Genomic DNA, 20787 nt, shown 5'->3' with positions numbered 1-20787 from the left:
ATATTGCCCTATTAACAAAGGAGATGGGGAAAACTGAGAAGCAGTTTAGGGGTTCAAGGAGGGAATTCCAAGAGTTCAGTTTGGGACACACAAAGTTTAAGATGCCCATTAGAAATTCAAGAAGAGATGTTGGAGGTAGATCAGAAAGTCAGTGGTGCAGTCAGGACAGGTGATATAATTTTAGGAAACATTAGAATGTAGATGGTCTTTAAAGCCACAGGGACAGGATGAGATCACCTAAAAAGAGAAAAGAGAAGAGGGCACCAACATTAGATGCTTGGGCAGAGAAGGAGCCAGCATATAAGGAGATATAAGTAAGTGGAAAATCGGGGAAGTGTGCTGCCATAAAAACAAAGGTTTAAAAAAAGTTTCAAGAATGAAAAAGAAGTTTCCGATAAAATGAGTTGGATTACCAGCCATTGGAGATGGCTATATGGAAGTCAGTTGGTGACCTGAAAAAGAGCAATTTCAGAGGTGTGGTAAGAACAAAAGCCCAAATGAAGAGAAAACGAGAGTAAGGAAATGGTGACAATGAGCATAAACAAGTCTTTCAAAAGTTTTTCTGTGAAGGGGGAGCAGAAAATGTTGCTAGAAAAGTACACGAGAAATTGAATGAGAGAATGGAAAAGACAAAAGGAGGGTAGGAAGGAAGGGAAGAACATGAGATCGAGGAAGGATTTTTTTAATGAGTAATATTTAGCGTATTTGAATACTATTGGAAATAATCCAGTCAAGAGAGAAAAATTGATAGTGCAAGTGAAAGGGGGATGTTTTCAGAAGAGAGAGCCTTGAATAGGTGAGAGGATATAGGCTTCTTATATGTGTAAGTGAGGAGCTGGCCTCAGGCAGGAAACAGAGACACTTCTTTTGTAAGAGAAGAGAAGCAGAATATGTGGGTGCATAAGTAGGTGTATTGGAAAGTTGGGTGTTGGGAAGAGGAGATGGCTCTTGTTTAATTGCTACTATCTCTCAGATATGAAGCAAGGTTATTAACTTGAAAATGAGGAGGGAATGGAGGTTTGAAGATAGAGATGAATGTGTAAGTCATCTTTCAGAATAATAACAAATGTCTCAATTATACACATTTGTGAAACTTACTTATGCTTGTCACTTATGTCAGAGCTGTTATTTGTGCATTATCCACAAATTTTTCTTAATATTTATATATATAATGTTTAAATATTAAATATATGATATTTAAATATATAACTTACAGTGATGCCTAAACTAAATTGTTGGTTGGCAGGTAGCATTGCCATGCCATGGTTTTCAGCTGATACCTGAGTATTTGAATTCTGTACCATTTTGGAGTACTGACAGGATAAAGGGATTTATGAATTCCCTGTTAGTATTGCAACAAAGGTCTAACATATTTTTTTAATTATAAAATTAAGTCGCATATTTACAAATTGAAGAAAAACTATCATCTCAATAGATGAAACGAAGCGCATTTAGTGGGCTTCCCTGGTGGCGCAGTGGTTGAGAGTCCGCCTGCCGATGCAGGGAACACAGGTTCGTGCCCCAGTCCGGGAAGATCCCACATGCCGCGGAGCGGCTGGGCCCGTGAGCCATGGCCGCTGAGCCTGAGCGTCCAGAGCCTGTGCTCCGCAACGGGAGAGGCCACAACAGTGAGAGGCCCGCGTACCGGGAAAAAAAAAAAATGCATTTAGTAAAATTTAACTTCCATACATTGACTATGATACTTAGTGGTGAAACTTAAAAGAAATGAGCAAAGGTCACTACTGTTTACCATTTCTATTCCCCATTTACTCAGAGTCCCAGCCAGTAGAGTAAAATGAGAGAAGTAATCTGCAGACAGATTATTAGAATTCATGAGAGTTTAGCAAGATGCTATATATAAAATTAATATACCAAAAAAAGATTCCATTCTTTTCTACCAGCAAGAAACAGAAAACTTTTAAAAATACAATTTAAAAATAAAATCCAATACAATCAGCAAAAATTAAGTACCTAGGAATAAATCCAACAAAAGATTTGCAAACTTTATTGAAAAAAAGTGTGTAATAGTTTATTAACAAAGATCTAAATAAATGGAGAGATATTTCATGGATAGGAAAACTCAATATCAAAAAAATTTAACCCTCCTTATAAGTTCAGTACAGTTTCAGTCACAATCTCTACAGGATTTTTTTATATAACTAGATTGATGAAAAGTGGTTTTAAAATGTGTATGGAAGATCAAAGGTCCAATATCAAGACAGTTTTCAAGAACAGGTTGTTGATGTTGGTGGGGAGTGGTATTTGAAAGGGAGAACTTGCCCTACCTGATATCGTAACTTATTATTGAAGCTAGTCATTTAGTCAGTGTCATTCATTCACAGATAGACAAATAGACCAATGGAAATAGAATGTAGACTCAGATCTAAGTATATTTTGAAACTTAAAGTTTAATAAATTGATTATGCATTGCAGATTTATAAGGAAAGGATGAAATATTCAGTAAATGGTACTGGTACAATTGGTTATCCAAATGGAAAAAAACAAATCTCTCCTTCACATCAAAGTACAAACACACAAAAGAATGAAATCCCAATTAGATTAAAGACCTAATTATAAAAATCAAAATTTTAAGTTGGAGAATATTTTATGACCTCATGGAGGAAGGGGAAGCAGTAAGGATCTCTTAAACACTAAAAAAGTAAAACAAGAAGAAAATATTGATGAATTTGACTACATTAAAACTTCAAATTTGTGTTAGTGAAAAATTATAGTGGACAAAGTGAGAAAATAAGCTCCAGGCTGGGAAAAGAGATTTGTGATATACAGAATGAATGAAATACAAGTATCAGGACATTAAGGACAGCCCAGTAGAATACTGGACAGAAGATGGGAACTAGAGATTCACATATAGATGTCGAATTACTGTATGAATAGATATTCATTCTTCCTTAATAATCAGGGACATGTGAATTGAAATCCCAAATAATACATCATTTTGCTCCCTTGAGACAGACAAATTTTAAGTCTGATAGTACCAAGCATTATGGAAGATTTGGAGTAATTGGAACTATTAAACGTTGCTTTGGGAATATAAATTGGCAAAAGCACTCTGGAGAACAAGTTGGCAAAATCTTGTATACTGAAAGGTGCATATATCCTATAAGCCAGCAATTCAACTCCAGGGCATATACCCTCGCCCAAAAAACTCTTGAGGTGGGCACGTAGTGATATGTACAAGAGTCTTTACTGCAGCATTATCTGTAACAGAAAAAACAAAAAAACTACCAAAAATTCTTCACTAGGAAAATGGTTGAATAAGTTGTGGTTTGATAACAAAATGTAATCCTGTAGGAGTGAAAAAAAAGTGTAAGTAAAGTAGAGACACTGAATAATTTCAAAAACAAAATGTTGTGTTCAAAAAATTTCAAAAGAATATATAAAGTGTGATACAGCTTATTGAAAGTTTGAAAAGATGCAAAATAACCATATAATATTTGGGAATATATACAAATGGAGTGAAAGTATAAAGAAATGCATGTGAATGATAAACAAATTGAGGACAATTGTTGCACCTGAGTGAGGGGGGAAGGTGATGTGTCTGCTAACAGTTGTATGTATGTGTGTGTGTGTGTGTGTAGCTTCTGTTTCTTAAAGTGGGTGGTAGGTACGTGGGTGCTCATTATACCTTTTAATATCTTCTCTATATATTTATATTTATATATATTTAAATATTACCTAATGCACTTTAAAAAGACAACAGAAATTAGTGAGAACTGACATTTATTGAGCTCTTCAGTATAAGTCTATTCCTTTCTAAGCTTTGAATGCATTATCTCATTCAATCTTAGTAACCCTTTGAAGAAGTATTAATATATCCCTGCTATATAACAGGAAACTGAGGACTTTAGAAGTCAAATAGTCTACTTACGGTCATATAGCCGTTAGGTGACAGAGCCAGAACATGAAAGTACAGCTGTCTGACTTAAATGCTCATATCGTTAACCTCTATAAACGTTAATCAGCCTCTCTTAAAAAGTCCACGTTAACCACAAAGAAGTCTCTTGTTAGTGCAACTATCATTTCAACCTCTGGATGCAGCTAGAACTACAGCAGTAGAACTTAACCACTTTGGCCTCTAAATTCAGCAGACTTTCTGAAGCTAGAAGAACATTTGCTCAGGAGCACAGGGCATGACTCATTTCCTTAGGTATCTGTTTATTCGTTCAACAAATATTTATCAAGAGCCTCCGCAGCACAGTGGTAAACCACAATTTATTTCTTGTCTGCATCATTTTTGCAGTTTGCCAAGCTTTGGGACGCAAATTTGAAATTTCCATTTTCATTTCCAACTAATGCAAGGAATGCTATGATTAATTATTAGCTATTTTAGAACTTGCAGTCTGGCTTACAATGGATCTCATTTAAGCCTAACCATTGTTGACCTGCAAATTCACATGACATTTAAAATATTTTAGCCACTTCTTACTTTAATAAAGTGTTTATTGAAAACTTTTAGTCTACTTTTGTCTAAACAAAATACAGATTGAAGTGGAAATATTGTTTTAAACAGTTTGATATGACTGTCTCTTTTCTCTCCATGTATTTCCCCTCTCTCCTTTTTTTTCCACAGATCAAATAATGTTTGCTTAATCTTACACTTCATTGAGGTTTTAAGATTCTCCTTGACAGTATGTTAGATATATGTTATAGTATTATACATTCAACAAGATGTTGAACCCATACTAGCTCATAGAACTGCTGAAATGGATGCATTTGGGTTAACTTTAATTACATTATCGTTAATTCAATGGGTGTACTAAAACCAAGTTGTTTTCCCTCTGTAGTTAAGAACAGTTTAATTTGGTCTATCTTGGCCAGTTTGTTTATGTGAACTTTACTCACTAGTAACAGCTGGGCTTCTAAATCATCATGACCTCTTTTAAAATAATTATACAAACATAATATTGTTAAGAAGTAACCCTTGTTTTTACTTAGTGTTCAATTCAGTGATTATGTGATATAAGTATTTAAACATTCTTTCTAGTCCTATCTTTAACAATGTATTTCCTTTTTCATACTCGATATTCAGGGACCTGAAGGAACAGTGGGACTGCCAGGACAAAGAGGTCGTCCAGGGAAGAAGGTAATTTTTTTTTACGTCTTTTTATGCTGGTTTTCTTTCTTCTGACGTGCCCAGAGCCCCATAGCATACTGTGGTGTTTTTATTTGCACTGGAGATAAAACAATAAAGAACGATAAATTTGGCTTAAAAGGCACATTTGTATAAATTAATATTTAATTCCACTTAGGAGTACTTATTACCTTATTACTTATTATCTGAAGTCAAATTTTCTACTTTGTAGTTTCTGAAAAGATCTTTGCCTTTTCTTCTCCTGTTTACCTTAGTAGACCATGGACAGGAAAAGAGAGAAAAGAAAAATACTATATGCCATTTGTGCTATTTAGTAACAACATTAGTAAAATATTTAGGGGAGAGAAATATTAGAATTGTTTTTGGGTTTGTTTTAATTGTACTTTTCGAAATTGAAAAGGTTAATGATTGATTTTATCTTTCCTATACATTAAGAAACACAAAACAATATGTTTTATTTGCTTCCTTTATATTTTACTAAGAAAACGTGATGCCTTTGTAGAATTTAGCACAATATAATGAATAATTCATCCTTGGATAGAGTCAATAATTTGTTCAAGTATTGGTGAGACATAAAAATGATTTTCACATTGTACTACAACAGTTTTGAATATATTTACTATAATTAACTACAAATTACACCATATTCTAGTTCCCAAAATCAGATCTGTCATTTCTGTGAATATGCACCTAGTCCATCTTTTTCATAATTTGGGGGCAGTATAAGATAATAAAAGATAAAAGTGAATGAGGTAAATTTTAGTTGCCATTCTTACCCATGAAAATAAGCCCAATATTGAAGTGTCTTTTCATCAAACATAATGTTATGTCTAAATGATTTTACAAGAAGGACAGTGCAGGTCCTTACAACAGCCTGTGTCTTTGGGAAAGCCTGTGAATTATTATGAATAACCAAAAATTTCCTGACTGTGATCACTGTTTAATTTTTCTTTGTATCTACTTGATTATCAATAATAGAACAGGTTGGTTCCAACATGCAGAAAATGAATTATAACATTTAATGTTTAAAAGCTGCTGTACTTTGGTATTAGAGAATGATTAGTTAGCCTATTGGAAAACAGAAGGTATCTAGTTTTCAGAAGGATGTAAAATCATACAAAAACGTTACAGATTTTTAAACACAAACTCCAGCCAAGTAAGTGATGATACTGAGTATACAGAACTGCACACTAGAGCCTTTTTGCATTAGACAGATCTTTGGGGCATTGAAATTCTCTGTAGAAACAGGTTTCTCATAGGGCCTGTGTTTTCTCAGGTCAGGAATAAATACATGCATGCATGCATTCATACATAAATGCATAACAAATTTCAAAATAATAAACTTGGTTCATTTGTAACTCAACATGAGCACCATATCTTCCCTGCTTGTTTGGCCAAAATTTTTAATATTCTTTTTTCCAAAATTACTTTTAATTATATCTTTAAGGTAAGCTAGGTAGTGATGGTATGTTATTATTGTCAGTGGTGGTCTGTAGTACTATTAAGTTAAAGCAAAGTTACTATTTATAGAATTTTGCTTACAGAATATCCTCTGGAGCCATTCAGGTATATGATATAGTTAATTAATCTGAGTATAAGTTTGTTTTTTTCTTACTTTTCTCTCTTACTAATGGCATCCACAGGGTGATAAAGGACAAATGGGGCCCACAGGAGAAATTGGAAGCAGAGGTGCTCCTGGACAAATTGGGGAAAGTGGTCCTAAAGGTGCCAGAGGAACTAGAGGTGCTGTGGTCAGTATTTGATTTGTCTCCAGAACTGAGTTCACTGTGGATGGAAAAGAAATGTATCCATGTCCTAAAGGCTCTGTCCCTTGATTAATTTTACAGAGAAAGCAATAGTTCCATTGAAAATAATCTACCTCCATGGGATGTGGAGAATTGTAAGCATTCCACAGTACTTAAATGGCTTAGTGGTTTCTGGACATGAAAGAAGAAAGGGGGAAAAAATTCTCAAAATGGAAATAAAATATGAAATAAGGTTTTAAAAAATCAGATTATAACTCCTAAGTAGGAAAGTATATATGCCTTGTACTTGAAATCAGGATTTAATATCTGTATAAAATTATGCTGTCATGGTTGACAAATTGCTTTGAAAATTACTTGAAAATGGGTTTTCTTTATATGCTTGGACTCCACATGCTTATCTGGAGATTATTTTTCTAACCAGCTGTGATAAGTCTCCAAAACATCTACTAATTTTTAATCTTTTGTATGAATTTTACATGATGTTGGAAACAAGGTAGCATGATGCTTTTGAACCTGTAATAGCAAAATTATATTGCTAATATATTTGGACCTGTTCAGAAAGTCACAGCAGAAGAGTTGCAAAATATTTAAGAGATTATCCAATTTAGTCTTTTGACTATTTCATAAACTTATTTACAAAATGCGTATGTATTCACTATCTCCATTTGAATGTCACAAGTGACTTTTCACCAAGGCCTTCTGGAGAGCATTGCATAATCCATCTGTTGTCTGAGGAACACTTCCCTCAGGCTCATTTTAAGTGTTCCATTCCTTACTGCCATCTTACTATTCCAGGTCATTCTTACTTTCTTTTATTTTAATTACTAATATTTTCCTATCTTTGGCTTATGCATTCAAAAACATTATATAATGTGATTGATTTTTAAATATTTTTCCAGTTTTATTGAGATATAATTGACATATAGCATGTATAGGTTTAAAGTGTACGGCATAATGCTTTGATTTACATACATCATGAAATGATTATCACAATACATTTAGTGAATATCCATCATCTCATACAGATACAAAATTCAATAGAAAAAATACATATTTTTCTTTGTGATGAGAACTTTTGGGATTTACTCTCTTAAGTTTCATATATAACATGTAGTAGTGATAATTATGTTTATCATGTTGTACATATATCCTGAGTACTTATTTATCTTAGAACTAGAAGTTTGTCCCTTTTGACTGTCTTCATCCTGTTTCCCTTCCCCTACCCTCCAGCTCTGTTAACCACAAATCTGATCTCTTTTTCTATGAGTTGGGTTTTTTTTTTTTTTGAAGTATAATTGACTTACAACACTAGAGTAGTTCCTTTTACACAACATAGTGTTCAATATTTCTATACATTTCAAAACAGTCACCACAATAAGTCTAGTTATGTCTAGTTACAATATTGCACATACAAAAATATCACATATTTATTGACTGTATTCTCCACACTGTACATTTCATAACTGTGACTCATTTATCTTGCAACTGGAAAATAGTCTCCCTTACCTATGTCTTTCCTCCTGCCATCACCCTGCCTTCTGGCAACCACCTACTTGTTCTCTGTATCTATAACTCTGTTTTTGTTTTCTGTTTGTCATTTGTTTTGTTTTTTAGATTCTACATATAAGTTATAGCACACTGTACTTGTTTGATTTATTTCCTTAGCATAATTACCTCTAGGTCCATCCATGTTGTCACAAATATCACGATTTCATTCTTTTTGTGGCTGAGTAATATGCCATAGTATATTTTTACCATATCTTCTTTATCCATTCATCTATTGACGGGCACTTAGGTTGCTTCCATATCTTGGCTATTGTAAACAATGCTGCAATGAACATAGAGGTGCTTATATCTTTTCTAATTAGTGTTTTCATTTTCTTTGGATAAATACTTGGGAGTAGAATTGCTGGATTATATGGTAGTTCTATTTTTAATTTTAATTTTTTGAGGAGCCTCCATACTGTTTTCCATAGTGGCTGCACCAATTTATATTCCTACCAACAGTGCACAAGGGTTCCCTTTTCTCCACATCCTCACCAACACGTGTTATTTGTTGTCTTTTTGATAATAGCCATTCTGACAGGTGTGAGGTGATATGTCATTGTGATTTTGATTTGCATTTCCCTGATGACTAGTGATGTTGAGCATCTTTTCATGTGTCTGTAGGCTATCTGTATGTCTTCTTTGGAAAAATGTCTGTTTAGATCCTCTGCCCATTTTTAAATTGGGTTGTTTGTTTTTTTGATGTTGAGTTGTATGAGTTCTTTGTATATTTTGGATATTAACCCCCTATCAGATTTATTGTTTGCTACTTCTCCCATTCAGTAGGTGGCCTTTTTGTTTTATTGATAGTTTCCTTGGCTGCACAAAAGCTTTTTTGTTTGATATTGTCTATTTATTTTTGCTTTTGTTTATTTTGCCTGAGGATACATATCCAAAAAAAAATATTACTAAGACCAGTGTTAAAGAACACACTGCATGTTTTCTTCTAGAAGTCTATGGCTTCAGGTCTTACGTTTACATTTACATTTCAGGTCTTCAGGTCTTTAATGAATGTATTTTTGTGCATGGTGTGAGAGTAGTCCAGTTTGATTCTTTTGTATGTAGCTGTCCAGTTTTCTCAGCACCATTTATTGAAGAGGCTGTCTTTTCCCATTGTGTATTCTTGAGTCCTTGGTCATAGATTAATTGCCCATAGAAGTATGGGTTCATTTCTGGACTCTCTATTTTGTTCCATTGATCTATGTGTCTGTTTTTGTGCCTGTACCATACTGTTTTGATTACTGTAGCTTTGTATAGTATTGTTTGAAATCAGGAAGTGTGATACCTCCAGCCTTGTTTTTCTTTCTCAAGCAATCTTGAAACTGATTGAAAATCTTGAAAAAAAAATCACTTTTGGCTATTTGGGGTCTTTTGTGTTTCCATACAAATTTTTAAATTGTGTGTTCTAGTTCTGTGAAGAATGCCACTGGTATTTTGATAGATATTGCATCAAATCTGTAGACTGCCTTGGGTAGTATGATCATTTTAACAATATTAATTCTTCCAGTCCATGAACACAGTATATCTTCCCATCTGTTTGTGTTGTTTTCAGTTTCTTTTCTTCAGTGTCTTATAGTTTTCTGAGTACAGGTCTTTTACCTCGTTAGTTAGATTTATAATAAAAGTGGTGAGAGTGGGCATCCTTGTCTTGTTCCTGATCTTGGAGGAAATACTTTCAGCTTTTCACCATTGAGTATGATGTTAGCTGTGGGCTTGTAATATGTGGGCTTTATTATGTTGGGATAATGTAATTAACTTTTAATAAACTTGAGAATGAATTGATCCAAAGAGTACTGTCTTCAAAGTACGCTCCTACTTTGGATTTTCTCTAAAAAGAATAGTCACTTTTTAAATTTTGACACGTTTCCAAACTACCTTCCCAAGAGGTTTCACCAAATTTACATGCCCACCACCAGGAATACTTCATATTAATCCTTTTGATGTTTGCCAATCTGATAAATGAAAAAGTGTGTCTCATTTTCTTTCTTACAATTTTCCTGATTGCAACTAAGTAATTTGTATTTTTTTCTCTAGAAATTACCTGTTCATATGCACTTTACATGTTTTTCTATTAGGTTGTTGTCTTTTTCTTAATTTCAATAATACCTTACATAATTTAGATAATATACTTTTGTTAAAGTGTTGCTAATATATTGCAAATATATTTCCCTTTCTGTCATTTATCTTTTAATATTGTTTATAGTATCTTTCACTGGACAGAGGTTTTAATTATTACAGTCAAATTTGTCAGTCTTTTTGTTTACATTCTAGGTTTTATTTGTTCATTAGAAATGACTTCCCTACATAAAGTGCATAAAAATATTCTTCCATATCCTTCTTCTAATATTTTTATAGCTTTATTTTTACCCTTAACCCTTTTAAAGCATGCAGAGTTTTTGTTTTATTTTGTTTGCTATGATATAAGTTGTAAAGGACTAATTTTTCTTTTTCCCAAATTCTTAGCCAGTTGTCGCAATACTATTTATTTATTTAAATTTATTTAAATTTATTTATTTATTTATCTATTAATTTATGGCTGCTTTGGGCCTTCGTTGCTGTGTGCAGCTTTTTCTAGTTGTGGTGAGCGGAGGCTACTCTTTGTTGTGGTGCGTGGACTTCTCATTGTGGTGGCTTCTCTTGCTGCAGAGCACGGGCTCTAGGTGTGCGGGCTTCAGTAGTTGTGGCACACAGGCTCAGTAGTTGTGGCACACAGGCTTAGTTGTTCCACAGCCTGTGGGATCTTCCCGGACCAGGGCTGGAACCCATGTCCCCTGCATTGGCAGGTGGATTCTTAACCACTGTGCCACCAGGGAAGCCCCAATACTTTTAATAAACAATCTATTTCCCACTTTTCTGAAATGCTACCCTTACTGTTAACTACTCTTAAATAATGGTCTGTTTTCACTTCTTTTCTCGATTTTTTAGTGTGTTCCTAGGTCAGTACCACACCATTTAAATAACTGTATCATTACAGTATCATTTGAGATCTATTAGGGGAAATACTTCATAATTTATATTTCTGAAAAGTTTGGCTCTTACTATGATCTTTTTCCGCTTTCATGTGAACTTCAGAATCAACTTAGCAAGTTCCTTTAATATTGAATCATTCACTGTAGAAACACCATATGTCTTTTTATTTACTTATATCTTGTATATCCTTCAATAAAGTTTTGTTATTTCCTTTATCTCTGTTCTTAACATCTATCTTATTAGGTTCATCGTTAGCTTCTTATAGATTTTGTTGTTTTTAAGGTAATCCTTTTTCTATTACATCTTCTAATTATGCTGTGTAAAATACCTTTTTTTAAAACTTTATATTCATTTGAATGAATTTTGATGATTCTCAGGGTTCTTTAGGTAAATAATCGTATCATCTCCTCATATTTATTATCCTTACTTATTACATTGATTAGAACTTCTGGTTAGTGTGGTATTTGGCTAGTCACATACTTATTCTGTGCCTTAACTTCCTTATCTCCTATTTATTTTGGGACTCAAATAGGAGAGTTGATAGGGAAACTTTGATAATATGAAAGACAGGACATTTTTAAGAGTGTTATTTTTGCTTTTTTCAGTTGTCTGAGTTATCTTTTCAGTAGTTTAGGAACATTTACAGATTTGCCTTTAACTTACATGTTTCCTCATCTGTGTGATATTGATAATAAGAGTAATTAATAGGGTAAATATTATACATAAGTTGTCAACCAATTCTATTTTAACAACTTTGACCAGAGCTGAAACCGTGTTCATCAAAGCATCTGAAACTAGCAGTGAGTACAGAGTTCTTGATCCTATCATAACAATACTAAAAACTATCAGAATTCACTCTCTAGTATTTAGCGATGCATGTTTACCACAAACTTTGACAGATACAAACTATATTTCCAAGAATTTGCTGGAAGCCTACAGCAGTCTGGCAACTGAAAGTATTTATCTTAATATGATTAAGGATGTTCATACCAGAAGTAAACCAAAGAAACATATTTTTGTGGAACTTACATGGTTCAGAAGTAAAATAAGATGAAAGTTGGAGAATTATGTTTTGTTTTCCCATTTCAGACTAGGTAAAATATCATACCTTAAAAATCTAAATTTTAAATAATAGGAATACAAGGTTAATGATTTAAACAATTGTCTGTTTTCTTTCTAACATTTACTTTGTTTTTAGGGACATTTAGGATTGATGGGAACTTCTGGAGAACCAGGAATTCCAGGATATAGGGTAAGCATTTCTAATTGGAAATAAGAAGTGTATATTTTTATAAAAACATTCCATGAAGATGTCATCCCAAATATACAAACTCAGATGAAATTTCCTGATAAACCTTTCTAACATATTTAGGTCTCATGCCCCTGTAGAGTGAATCCTGTTCTTCTTTCAGAATAGTGCAATATCTAATAATGTGGCCATGATGGTATTAGGTAGAGCACATACAAATGACATGGAGACTGTCTACTTACTTGTCCTTCTGTTAGGGCCATGAAGGTCAACCAGGACTTTCTGGGTTGCCAGGACCTAAAGGAGAAAAGGTGTGTATGAATATATTGACTTATTTATCATAAAATTAAACATTGAATTCGTGTGTTCTTTCTGAAAGTATGTATGGAAACATTTTCAAAGAATAAAAAAAGCACTTTAAACTTGGGAAGTATTATAAATTCTAGAAGAAAAATAAATATCAAGGGGCAAAAACTTAAACAAATTATTAAAAAGTCTTTGATAGGTTGTTTCAAGATTGAGGTGAAATGATATATGTTATAGTACTTTGCAATCTGTAAAAGTTTGTAAAACTAATATTAATTACTGAAAGCGATTGTGAGACTAATAGATTAAATGACTATATACATTTATAGTAAAATTTTTTATGAATTAAGAATAACTGCAGCAGTACTCTTCTTGGTTTGTAGTATCATTGGAAAGCAGACACTTTGAGAAAATTAGTAAAGTGCTTTTTATGTAATTAAAGCAGAATGACACTTCCAAAGAGAACCATGTATGAATTACAACCGTGTATAAATTATCATGTGCTAAGTTTTGTAGATAAAAGTTCTTCATTTAAAAAAGATAAAACCAGATTGCATATTTTATAACATATTAGGAAATAATAGGCTTCGTATTTCAAAGTTTATTTTATTAATTTAGTTTTGTTTATAAATCATCTTCATCATAGGGTTATCCAGGAGAAGATAACACAGTCCTAGGACCACCTGGGCCTCGAGGTGAACCAGTAGGTTTTTCCTAAAATTATTTTGATGCTTTAAGATAAAACACAGTTACTACAATAGATTCACAACACCAATTACATCTTTTCAAGGAGTTTTATTTAGTTACTTTTATAACATGGTTTTATACAAGAGCACTATTTGCAGTAATCTGCAATTTTATAATCTAAATATATAATCAATTTTATTATCTAAATATAAAAACTTTATATTCAGGTCAAGAGCCTTAGCATAGTATAGAAGTTTAAAACAGTAACTTTCCAAATCTAATTTGCGGCATTAAATGCATGATAACAACTTTTTTACAGAGATTATCAAAAAATCACATACTCTAGACATTTAGGGCAGATACTTCTTTATACATCAAATTCAGATTTATTTCTAACGGATTTTTAAAAATCTGATCTGTATCCTTTCCTATAGTAGTTTATACACAGTTACCAAATGATTTCAAAACTCATCTAACCGGTTATTAGAGCCACTGTTCTTTAAAGATTATCAGTCTATAGTCTTCTAATAAACATTGTAAAGACTAGCTGTAACCATGATTTTTTTAAAGTAGCTATTTTATCTTTGATTATCTGAATAACTGTCTCTGTTCATGTTTGATTAAAACAATCTTAAAGGCTATATGTAAATTAAATGGGTAAAACAAAAATGCCTAGTTCACAGAAATAAATATAATTGGTTAAATTTTCCATATTTCACATGATATAATATAGGATAAAAGAATCCTAAAACAGAAGAATTCAAAATATATAGTCGCTCCTGATATTTTGATCTGACTCTTTGGAGATGGTTGAAAGGTATACTTTGTTTTAGAAACAGGAAAGATTCTAGAGTTTTTCTGATAAAATCAAGCCAACTCATATAGAGGCAAACTCATCTAATAAGAATATATAAAATTCTTTATCAGAAATGATCAACAAAATGAAAAGACACCTTCTGAATAAAGAAAATACTTTCAAATAATATAACCAATAAGGGGCTAATATCCAAAATATATAAGCATTTCATATAACTCAACAGCAAAAAAACAAACAACCCAATTAAAAAATGAACAGAAGACCTGAATAGACATTTTTCCAAAGAAGACATACAGGTGGCCAACAGGCACATGAAATGTTGCTCAACATCACTAATCATCAGGGAAATGCAAATCAAAACCACAATGAGATATCACCTCACACCTGTCAGAATGGCTATCATCAAAAAGACCACAAATTACAAATGTTGGTGAGGATGTGGAGAAAAGGGAACCTTGTGCACTGTTGGTGGGAATGTAAATTGGTGCAGCCACTGTGCAAACAGTATGGTGGTTTCTCAAAAAACTAAAAATAGCACTACCATATGAGCCAGCAATTCCATTCCTGGGTATATATCCGGAAAAAAAATAGAAACTCTAATCAGAAAAGATATGTGCACCCCAATGTCCATAGCAGCAATGTTTACAATTACCAAGATAATAAAAGCGACCTAAGTGTCCATCAACAGATGAACTGATAAAGAAGATGTAGCATGTGTGTGTGTATATATATAGTGTATGTGTGTATATATGTAGTATGTGGAGATTATTGTGCTAAGTGAAATAAATCAGACAGAGAAAGACAAATGCTGTATGACATCACTTATATGTAGAATCTAAAAATGAAACAAAATTGTGAATAGAATACAACAAAAAAGAAGCAGACTCACGGATATAAAGAGCAAACTAGGGGTTACCAGTGGGGAGGGAGGAGCGGGGAGAGGCAAGATAGGTTTAGGGGATTAAAAGGTACAAACTGCCATGTATAAAATAAATAAGCTACAAGGATATATTGTATGACACAGGGAATATAGCCAATTTTATAATTACTATAAATGGAATATAACCTTTAGAAATTGTGAATCACTATGTTGTACACCTGAAACTTACATAATATTGTATATCAAGTATACCTCAGTTGAAGAAAAAGAATTCCAAGTTACCCCAAAACTTATGTAAATTTAGGAAATAAATCATTAAGAGATGGAATGATACTTTTTAAATTCTTTATCAAATGTATTCTAGTCTCTCTAAACCTCTGAGAGACAAAAATATGGAAATTGTGCAGAAATATACAATGGAATATTAACTCAGCCATAAAACAGAATGAAATAATGCCATTTGCAGCAACATGAATGGACCTAGAGATTGTCATACTGAGTGAAGTAATTCAGATAAAGACAAATATATGATATCACTTATATGTGGAATCTAAAAAAAAATGATACAAATGAACTTATTTACAAAACAGAAATAGAGTCACAGATGTAGAAAACAAACTTATGATTACCAGGGGGGAAAGCAGGGGGAGGGGGGGCAGATAAATTGGGAGACTGAGATTGACATGTACACACCACTGTATATAAAACAGATATAACTAATAAGGACTGTACAGCACAGGGAACTTTTCTCAATACTCTGTAATGACCTATATGAGAAAAGAATCTAAAAAAGAGTGGATATATGTATATGTATAACTGAGTCACTTTGCTGTACAGCAGAAATTAACACAACATTGTAAATCAACTATACTCCAGTAAATTTTTATTTTTTTTAAGTAAATGGTAAAATGTGGGCAAGTGAAGCATAGTAGTGCTTGTTTTCCCCAGATTCCGGTATTCCAGGGTCAAAGAATGTCACTGAAATATAATAAATGTATTAAAAGTCTAGTATAACAATGGTCATTTTATCTAGTAGGTGTGGAAATTAATCCAAGAATATTCTAAATAATTAAAGCAGAGTCAGAGGTTATTGTCTTTACGTTATGTCTAATATCTTTATCCACACAGGAGTAAGTGAAAATTTATCCATTAATGGTCCATAATAAATTTTAGGATTTTGCTAATAATTTCAATTTAAGTTTCTTTTCAAACAGTAGGTCCTAATATGTGATAATTGATTTTTCAAGCACATTTTAGAGTAGATAATTTGAACATCTTATCATATCAAAGATTTTATATTAGGAATGTTTAGAAAAAGTTAAAAGTAGAAGTTTATTAGTTTTTGCCTTAAGGATTAAAATGAATAAATGTAATTTCTTTTAGGTTAATTTATACCTTAATAATTAGAATTTCACAGAGTAAAGAATAAATAATATAATTTCTAATGAAGAATGGTAAAGTAGTATTAGCTATTAGATACTTTTTAAAAGATGATTAAAGATAATATTTTTTAATTAATGGAATTAATTAAGTGACTGGTCCTGCTTAAATTTTTTTCAATCATTTTAACATTAAGTAAAAATGCAAGTTATTTTGATATCTTATATAACATACTTTACTCATCTGAAAATTCACATTGTTTGGACTTCATTTTTTCAATATTTTTTCTAGTAGAATCATTATGAGATTCTCTTTAAATAATTCAGTGCTTATGAAGTTCTTGGTGTCACTAAAATACAATCCTTTGAAATTATTTAGTGGAACTAAACAAACTGTTGTACATTTGGTTTCATATTTTTAGGGAAAAAATATTCCACATTAACTGTATCATCTGCATTCACAAATACTTAGACCCATTGATTGTTTTTGCCTGTGATCTCTGTAGGGTCCAATGGGGGAACAAGGAGAGAGAGGAGAGCCTGGAGCAGAGGGATATAAGGTAATTACTGTAAATTTCACACCTTGCTTCTAAATTTGAATAGGGTTCTCTGTGGTTCTGCTCAGTTGCAAATGAAAATAAGCATCATTGAGATAATTAGTAATGTCTTATGTTTTGGATCCCAGAAGCAGCTCTTTGTATTTTCTGTTCCTTCTTTCTAAAATTACCATCATCTCCTTCCACTGCTGCTGCTTCTCATCATTCAGCTCTCAACCAAAATGTTACTTTCTTCTCTAACTGTCCTTTCTGTCTGTCACTTTATATCTCATTACTCTATTTACTTTATGACATTTAATGCTATCTTACCACCTTTTTATACACTTGGGGTTTTTTTATCATCTATATTCCCCCAACAAAACATAATATCCATGAGAATAAGACTCTTGTCTTTTTCATCATTATATCCCCAGTTTCTAGAACACAGAGTTCCTGGTATATAATAGAAATTCATTAAAAGAGTTGTCAAATGGATGGATAAATACCATTATATTCTTATGTCAATTCTTATCCTCTTCGATTCTTAGAAGAATTTTAAGAGAACAGCTTTATCAGCTCAAATTATATTAGGCTATGTATAGAATTTATTCAGTGTCATTATTTATTAGCATACTTGTGTTGAGCGTATTCTGTATTCCTGCCCTATATCTCGTCCCTTTCTGTTTATAATGTCATATGCTAAACAAAATGGTCATTTGCTAACTCTCTCCCTATAGTTCTTGTCTTATTCTTTCACTCACAACATTCTCTGCCTGCTCAAAAAATTATCTAATCTTTACTTACATAAATCCTGTCTGTCCTTTATAATCTAATTCAAACTCCCTTTTCCCCTGTGTACACTAACAGCAATCTCTCCCTCTTCTGTAGTCCTATAGTATTTATTGTTGATGGAAGTCGTTTGGTACAAATATTTTACAATCTTCTGCTACTATAGTTTTTGCTAATTATTTTTAATGTGAAGATATCTTAGATTCTCAATTTGAATATGACTTTTTAAAAATTAATTAATTACTTTACTTTATTTTTGGCTGCATTGGGTCTTCGTTGCTGTGCGCGGGCTTTCTCTAGTTGCAGCGAGCGGGGGCTACTCTTCATTGCGGTGCACGGGCTTCTCATTGCCATGGCTTCTCTTGTTGCAGAGCAGGAGCTCTAGGCGCTCAGGCTCAGTAGTTGTGGCTCCCGGGCTCTAGAGTGCAGGCTCAGTAGTTGTGGCACACGGGCTTAGTTGCTCCACAGCATGTGGGATCTTCCCGAACCAGGGCTCGAACCCATGTCCCCTGCATTGGCAGGCAGATTCTAAACCACTGTGCCACCAGGCAAGTCCTGAATATGACTTTTTTCCTTCTTGTACAGTGTCTTGTTTTGAGCCCTGTACATAATATGTATGTAAACATAATTCATTTTTAACAATGAATTGATGGGTTATTTGATCCAACATATACCTTTCTATGTAAAATTTCTGTGATCATGTCTGCAATGAAGACTTAGGTTGCCAGATTGAAGGGACAAGCTGGTAGGTAGATAATTATCATTAATACACTGATTTATCTCAGGCCTGAAATCTGAAAAATCAACTTTCACTTCCCAAAACTCTCTTTGAAACAAATGTTGAAGGTGGTTCTAAATGTTTGTGAAATTCTGGGTATGGCCATCTTATATTTTTTTCTATTTTCAGAGGAACATTTTTAAGACGGTTTTATATGTACTGTCTCCAATTTACATAACATTTGTATCTACAATGTTTCCTAATGCAAGGAATCCAAATAGATTTACTTGAAATTAGCTTTTCTTGGGGTTGAGAAACCAACCCACTGCTTCCAGCATAATTTGAGAAGTTTCTTAAACTTCTTTAACTTTTTCTGTGCATAACTTCTCCACACAGTCTCAGGAAAATCAGGTTCTAATAATATCTTCTTTTGGCCTCTACCAACTATAGTCAGTAGCTACATCAGCGAATCTATTGGCAAACAAACAATTAACTATTCTATTGGGAGAAGAAAAGAATCTCTTCACCTGGCTAGGAAAAGAAAAATCCTGCCCCCATTTTTCTAGATAGTCATACATTCTTCAGAAATCCTTCATCAGAGGAAAACTTTTCCCTAGGCTCGTTATGGAATCTGTTTTTCCTTCTTCATTCCATAAATAGTCCTGATTAAGTCTTCAATTGTGGATGTTTCATGAGCTAGTGTGAGCCACATTTTCCTTTCTGTCTTATTCCATACTATTCCTTAGGCTTTAGGAGTCATTTTATCATTTGTTGATAGATCTATTTTAGAAAGCCATGTAGTGCCAGACAATCACAGTAACTTTATTGCTTAGACATCTCAAAGTCACGAAATACCTACACTTGTCCCCTTCCGTGTTTTTCCAAGCACAAGTTTGATTCATACAGGGGAACCATGCTTTATTTAGAGTTAGATTATTCTGTTGTAGCTTTAGGGGATATTGTTAAATGTTTGCTTTTCTATATGGGCATTGTAGACACTATCATTTCACTCTAGTAAACTGATGGTCAGAATTATTGTCAATCTTTTTTGAATTGTGCTAAAATGCACATAACATAAAATTTACCATTTTAACCATTTTAAATTGTACAATTCAGAGACACTTAGTGTTGTATATTGGCAATATTGTACAACCATCACACACTGCCTAATTCCAGAACATTTTCATCACCCTGAAGAGGAAGCCCCATGCCCATTAAAGTTACTTTCCTTCTCCCAGCCTCTGACAACCACTACTCTTCTATCTCTATTGATTTACCTATTCTGTATATTTCATATAAATGGAATCATACAATGTATAACCTTTTGTGTCTGGCTTCTTTCACTTTACATAATGTTTTGAAGGTTCATCTATGTTGTAGAATGTATCCATTCTTCATTCCTTTTTATGGTTGAATAATCACCAAGCTTTTAAAAACACTTTTATGTTCACAAATATTCTTACCGTTGTGGTGAAACTCTTGTGGTGAATGATTATCCTCTTGCAGAAAAAAAAAAAAATGGAACGGGTAATGAAAATTTTGTTCCCATTTGGCTATGAACAATTGAAAGACATTTTGTAATCCTTCCCACCATCCTGTGTTCTTTTTTCCTCTTGAAGAAAGTGAAAATCACAAAAGTGTTTTGCTCATTATCATCAGTAAATCATGATTAGGCATCATTGTATATGACACATTTTATGTGTTACATATAATTAAATCTCTGGTCCCTTCAGCATATATTTTAGTATCTACTATGGATTGGGAGCTATGAATGTAACACGGGGCACCCAAGACACCGTCCCTGACTCCATGGACATCACATACACAAGATAAGAATATTTAATCAGTATAAAAGCAGATATAGTGAAATCGCTGTCATCCAGAAAACTATACATCACATAGGTCAAGATAAATTCACTTGAGGCTTGAGAGAGAGTCAGAGGACATGGTATGAATAAGAATACTATAATGTCAACATTCACTTTTTAAAGATATGAGCAGAAACACACAGATTAAGTCAGGCTAAACTAAT

General features: G+C 33.0%; 1 protein-coding gene across 1 annotated transcript in view; it reads left to right on the top strand.

Moving 5' to 3' along the window:
* COL24A1 (collagen type XXIV alpha 1 chain) overlaps positions 1-20787 on the top strand; it is a 542658-nt gene that overhangs the window by 445916 nt on the left and 75955 nt on the right. The window contains exons 40-45 of the mRNA XM_079924384.1: positions 5051-5104; positions 6757-6864; positions 12593-12646; positions 12901-12954; positions 13596-13652; positions 17219-17272. Coding sequence (XP_079780510.1) covers positions 5051-5104; positions 6757-6864; positions 12593-12646; positions 12901-12954; positions 13596-13652; positions 17219-17272 — 381 coding nt within the window. The remainder of the gene's footprint in view (positions 1-5050; positions 5105-6756; positions 6865-12592; positions 12647-12900; positions 12955-13595; positions 13653-17218; positions 17273-20787) is intronic.

This window comes from Stenella coeruleoalba, assembly GCF_951394435.1.
Source record: "Stenella coeruleoalba genome assembly, chromosome: 1".
Taxonomy (NCBI): domain Eukaryota; kingdom Metazoa; phylum Chordata; class Mammalia; order Artiodactyla; family Delphinidae; genus Stenella; species Stenella coeruleoalba.
This window is presented reverse-complemented; position numbering and strand designations above follow the sequence as displayed.